The sequence below is a fragment of the Onychostoma macrolepis genome, chromosome 12 (assembly GCF_012432095.1).
Source record: "Onychostoma macrolepis isolate SWU-2019 chromosome 12, ASM1243209v1, whole genome shotgun sequence".
Classification (NCBI taxonomy): domain Eukaryota; kingdom Metazoa; phylum Chordata; class Actinopteri; order Cypriniformes; family Cyprinidae; genus Onychostoma; species Onychostoma macrolepis.
This window is the reverse complement of record NC_081166.1, coordinates 14,895,469-14,901,928: the sequence shown is the minus strand read 5'-3', so window position 1 is coordinate 14,901,928 and position 6,460 is coordinate 14,895,469. Positions and strand designations below refer to the sequence as shown.

General features: G+C 36.9%; 1 protein-coding gene across 2 annotated transcripts in view; it reads right to left on the bottom strand.

Annotated features, from left to right (window-relative positions):
• Positions 1-5,384: 5,384 nt before the first annotated feature.
• The window catches only part of mpp7a (MAGUK p55 scaffold protein 7a), a 141,678-nt gene continuing 140,602 nt past the window's right edge, over positions 5,385-6,460 (bottom strand). For both annotated transcript variants that reach the window (XM_058793296.1, XM_058793297.1), the window contains one exon: positions 5,385-6,081. In XM_058793296.1, coding sequence (XP_058649279.1) covers positions 5,902-6,081 — 180 coding nt within the window. In that variant the 3' untranslated portion in view covers positions 5,385-5,901. The remainder of the gene's footprint in view (positions 6,082-6,460) is intronic.

Here is a 6,460-nt window from a genome sequence, read left to right as displayed (position 1 = left end):
GGGCCCGTCTGAAGTTTGCTAGAGAGCATTTGGATGATCCAGAAGAGGATTGGGAGAATGTCATATGGTCAGATGAAACCAAAATAGAACTTTTTGGTAAAAACTCAACTTTTCGTGTTTGGAGGAGAAAGAATGCTGAGTTGCATCCAAAGAACACCATACCTACTGTGAAGCATGGGGGTGGAAACATCATGCTTTGGGGCTGTTTTTCTGCAAAGGGACCAGGACGACTGATCCGTGTAAACAAAAGAATGAATGGGGACATGTATCGTGAGATTTTGAGTGAAAACCTCCTTCCATCAGCAAGGGCATTGAAGATGAAACGTGGCGGAGTCTTTCAGCATGACAATGATCCCAAACACACCGCCCGGGCAACGGAGGAGGAGTGACTTCGTAAGAAGCATTTCAAGGTCCTGGAGTGGCCTAGCCAGTCTCTAGAGCTCAACCCCATCGAAAAGCTTTAGAGGGAGTTGAAAGTCCGTGTTGCCCAGCGACAGCCCCAAAACATTACTGCTCTAGAGGAGATCTGCATGGAGGAATGGGCCAAAATACCAGCAACAGTGTGTGAAAACCTTGTGAAGACTTACAGAAAACGTTTGACCTCTGTCATTGCCAACAAAGGGTATATAACGAAGTATTGAGATGAAATTTTGTTATTGACCAAATACTTATTTTCCACCATAATTTGCAAATAAATTCTTTAAAAATCCTACAATGTGATTTTCTGGATTTTTTTTTCTCATTTTGTCTCTCATAGTTGAGGTATACCTATGATGAAAATTACAGGCCTCTCTCATCTTTTTAAGTGGGAGAACTTGCACAATTGGTGGCTGACTAAATACTTTTTTGCCTCACTGTATGTGTATTTATATATACATAAATATACACAACACGCATACATCTATTATGTAAATAAACACTTATTTTGGATGTGATTAATTGTTTGACAGCACTAGTTTATTTATTAAATAATGATAATATTAATAAATGATAAGATATAACATCAAAAGTAGCATCAAATACTTTTAAATAGATAGATAAATAAATAAATGGAATAAAATAAATGCTGTTCTTTTAAACTTTATTTATCAAAGAATCCTGAAAACAGGTATCATATTTTCCCCAAAAATATTAAGCAGCACAACTGTTTTAACATTTTAATAATAGCAATAAAAAATGTTTGAGCACCAAATCAGCATATTAGAATGATTTCTGAAGTACTATATGACACCGAAGACTCGAAAAGTAAGCTTGGCCATCACAGAAATAAATTACATTTTAAAATATATTAAAATGGAAATCTGTTTATTTAAAATTACTAATATTTTACAATCAATATTTATTTGATAAATTTGATCAGCCTTGAGGATCCTTTCAACAATATTTAAAAAAAAAAAAAAAAAAAAAATAAAAACTCACAGACCTCAAAGTTGTGAACAATATATATATATATATATATATATATATATATATATATATATATATATATATATATATATATATATATATATATATATATATATATATATATATATATATATATATATATATATATATATATATATATATATATATATATATATATATATAAAAAAAGTATAAACTATACTGCAATTTAAAAAAAAGTAACAAAAATATGTCCTTGATGCCACTGGATGCATGAGTTTCTCTCAAAAACAAACGCCACACATTAGTTTGTTTGATGGACACCTCATGAACACGACCTTGAGACATAAAGACGCTCATTCCTCCCTCCTCCTGAGAGCGTCTCGCTTACATACTACACACAACCTTTCCTAATGAAACAGACCATCATTCATCCACACCGTTTGCACGGTTTAACTAAGAATGAAAAGCCAAGCATGGCACCATCTCAAGAGCCCTGGGAACTCAGAGAATCCTGAGAACCTCTGACACATGGAGAAAACAAACAAAAATGGAGGTACCTAAATTAATCTCCACAAAGACTAAACGAATAGAGAACAGACAAACTAAGTGGGGCTGCTGGACTTTTCACCCCAGGATCTGCCTCAAAGAGATCAGGAGGTGTGCTAAGTGAGCAAGGCATCAAAACGTTTCCAACACAATGGCCACAGCTTCAGACAGACAAGTGCTAAGGCGCGGCGGCACCAGTGCTGATTAAGTTTAAAGTAGACGGTCTGTTTTTTCCCCCTCCGGCCCGGCTCGCTCTCTCATTTCCTCATTTTACTCCTGCCAAACCTGCTGAGCTCCGTCATGGCTGTAAGTGGCACTGGCTTTCTGACAGGCCTGTTGCGACAAAGATGGTAATCAGAGGAGGTTGGTATAATGGTCTCTACCTGACACACACAAACACATCCTTATTATTATTATAACAGCATTACAACATCTCAGCATTCCCACGCTTCACCAGATCAGCAGTCCTGTGACACACTTCCTGTGTTTGACAGTCTAAAGGAAAAGAAGCGAGGGGGGAAATGGATGGAAAAGAGTAAGGACATGCTCAAGCATGTTTTAACACTGACATTTTGCACTCTTTCCTCTGTCCAGTTTTTTTTTTCTGGTTCTTGATTTTATTCATAATTTAGAAAAAAAATATATATATATATATTTTAACATTGTATGTTGAAAGGAATAGTTCAATTTAGTCATCATTTACTCACCTTGTCATCACAAATCCATGACTTAATTTTTTCACGTAATGAAAAAAAAAAAATTTGATTACTGTACTCTTTGCCTTTTTTCCAATTTAAATAAATGGACACTACACTTCAAAAAGACACAAAAGCATGACCTGTGCACTATATTGCAAGTCTGTGAGAAACTTCAAATTTAAAGGCAAAATTCAAATCAAAATGTCAACGTTTACTCATCCGCATGTCATTCCAAATCTGCAAGATTTACCATACTTTCTTCTGCTGAACAAAAACGATATTTCGAGAAAAGTGACAGAATTTAAATTTTTTGGTGAACTATCCCTTTAAATTTTTATTCACCAATTACCTTCTTCAGCCAGTTGTTAACTGCTGTGTAACTTTGAGTCATTGAACTTGAACTCGATTCATGAACAAATGATTCAAACCTGTTTTGTGAATCTGGTGAACAGATTCATTAAAAAGATTCAACTCAAAAGAATGGTTCATTTATGAATCCGAGATTGCCATTTCTCTCAAAAAATATTGATGTCAAGATCTTTAAATTTCACAAATCGATCTATTGTATGACTTTAGAACACTTGGTAAACATTGCACAAAAATCATATAGACCACTTTTATGGTTATGTTGTTCTGGAGCCAAAATAAAACTTTAAATAATTCACGTTTTGTGTTCCACAGAAGAAATGGAGTAGTTTGGGTGAACTCTCCCTTTACTAATACTAAGAACAAGGGTGAAAACAAAGAAAATAGTGACACATGAAGTGGGCTTCTATCAATCTTGAAAAACATGGTTACCTCTTTCCTGGCCAGCTACACTCAACCCCTGTTCATCTTCCTGTCTCATGTCATCAGTCACATTCAATCAGCTCACTATCAGCTCTGAGCGGCAGCGGCAGGACTGTGTGATGGAGAGGGAGCTGGAGGATTATGGGTCGCTGTGTTGGCTGCTGGTTTGTTTTGGCATTTCATCAGACAGCGAGATCTCAGTAGTGAACGAGTCCTGAGCGATGAGTCTGTCCCACTGGCCCTTTGTGTCTGAATGTGAATGAACTATTAAAGGAAACACTGGTTATTAATTATGGGACTCTCCTCACAACCCTGCTGAATAAAAAGTGTACAGAACATAACTGATTGACAGATTTAATGTCCATTTGGAGGAGATGTTTTATAACAGCACAGGTTGTAAACTCACGATCATTGACAGAACGAAACAATACAGGTAAATGAATTGTTGTTCAGATGAGGCTTCCACAAAATTCATCTGAGACCACTTGGCAGAGGACAGACAACCAGATACAGAGGTATATCACTAAAATACAGGATCCAATATTCACTTTGCATATTTCATTTAAGAAAGACTTTGAAGCTTGACAAAAGGTTTGAATCTGTTTTGTATGAAAATAAAAACAGAAATATATGGAAAAACAAGGCAAGGACAAACATAACAGTGAAGCAAATGAACAAACGTCAGTGCACCTTGAGTTTGATTTGCGTTTATGTGGACTGCAGGACTAAACTAAATACACTAACAGTACAGAGTGAGAGATTGACACTGTTTGATTGCAAACCAATGTATTAAAAGAAGAAAATGACAACAAAAACATATTGAGTGACATATCTTTATCCCTTTAATGTCTGAAAAGACTTCACCTAGTTCTCCCAATAAATTACGATTCTGTCGACATTTACGCACCCTCATGTTGTTACTAGTTTTTTAACAATAAGACTGAAAAATTAAAAATTAAATTTGTCATTTAGTTGAAATTTTAAATTTTAGAGCACCACTAGTGGTTACAAATCCATATGACATTCTTTCTATGTACGTGTTACACACAAGTTCAATTGGAAGGGGACTGTTGAGCACCAAAAATAATAAAGTACCATTGAAGTCCTCTAAGTTATACAATAGAACTGAATTACGACAGAATGTTCATTTTTGGGTGAACTAATCCTGTCTGAAATGCCTTGTAACATTCAAGGTTACCATTTCACATCAATTTGACTGAGATTCAATTGTGGAAGTGCTGCTGTTAGGCTTCCAAGACTCTTGACTAATCAGCTCAGACTGAGTACATTCCCTCATATGTCCTTTCCAAATGCCTGCCCCTCAACAACAGCTAGTCCTTGTGGACGGGGCAATAAAGGAAAATCAAAATGGAAAGAAAAGAGAATAGAGAAAAACAGATAGATGGAACTGAAAGAAAGAAGTCAGCTTCTGCACACATCGGGTTATACTGTACATTAATAAAAGCTCTGTCTACAGGGACCCTGAGGCATTGATCAGCCATGAGCACTTACTAAAAAGGCTAAATAAATTCTCACAGCTCTGATTTTAATTTAAAAATCTCAACAGGGAACGGGCTAAAAAAGTAAAAGTCCAAAAAATATCAAAATATATTAATTTTCTATTTAAATAAAACCACTTTGGGCCCACTGATGCCTCACTTGATGCCGCAAACCCCCCTTCCCTCCCCCTCTAGGGCTGGACGATATATCGCAGTTGTCATGCGCATCTCATCAGTAAAGCCGGTTCCGTGATTAGCGGTAAACCTCCATCACCTGCTTTCAAATGGGGCGGCATTTAATACACAGAGCCGTAGTTCACTGACAAGCTACACAATATCGCGTTCATTATCGAAGGCGATTCATCTGCGATAATGCGTAGCTTGTCAGTGATCTACGGCTCGGTGTATTAAATGCCACTCCATTTGAAAGCAGGTGATGGAGGTTTACCGCTAATCACGGAACCGGCTTTACTGATGAGATGCGCATGACAACTGCGATATATCGCAAAGCCCCCCCCATATATATTGTTAATGCTGTGTTGATTAAACTAGCTGCTTGAGTAACAGGCCAATGGACTACAAGTTCAGAAATAGAAAAATGTGTACTTTGAGCACAGAAAAATAATAATCATCCCTTTGGTTTCTATAAACTAATGTTAAAAATACACTAAGGAGTGGCCAACGCCACCAGACCACTTGATTGGCAGTCTGAGACACTCTCAGCGGCGGCTAAACAATCAGGCGTTTGCTGACTTTCTGAGTGCAGTTACACCCGTTCAGCTATATCCGCCACGATTTCCACTTTAGTCTCCAAAAACAGATAAACCACTTCAGATGTGTTAAGACAACTAAAATATTTCCCTGTCACCATCTACAGCCAAAAATAAAAATCTTTCACAGTTCTTAAAGTCCTTCCCTTAGTTCCCTCCAAATTTGATGCCTTGTTCCCTTGTTCTTTTTGTCCTGTTTTGTGCTGACACTCAGGAATGAGTCCAGCTGACGGGCACCCAGTGAGCTTCTGTCTCCACTTTCCTGAGCGCCTGCTTGAGCTCGTTGAAGGCAATCGTGAGGTCATCGTTCACAATGACCTTTTCAAAGAGGTGACCGTACTGGTTTTCCATCATCTGAGCGGTACTGAACATCTCCTGGAAGTCGTCCTCCTAAACAACAAACAAATTCAGTCAAAGTTATTTTTAAAGACATAAAAAATGCCCCCCAAAAAGTCCAAAACACACTTTCCCACAGTATTAAAAAAAAACAGCTTCCAAAAATTACTTTCATAGATGCCCTCAACATTGACTTAATTAAAAAGTACTTTTTTTTTTTTTTTTTTTTTGGTTTACAATAAAACTGCTTTTGATGCAGAAATGCAAAAATATCAACATGTGATAAAAGATAAAACTATAAACCGATATTTAATGTTCTACACAGAGTTATAGTTTGAGGTCTGGATCTCCAGTGGTTTTGAGCACAGGAACAGTGGAGTGAATAAACAGACCACAATTTTATACCCTGGCATGTGTTACACACTGGTGCTTA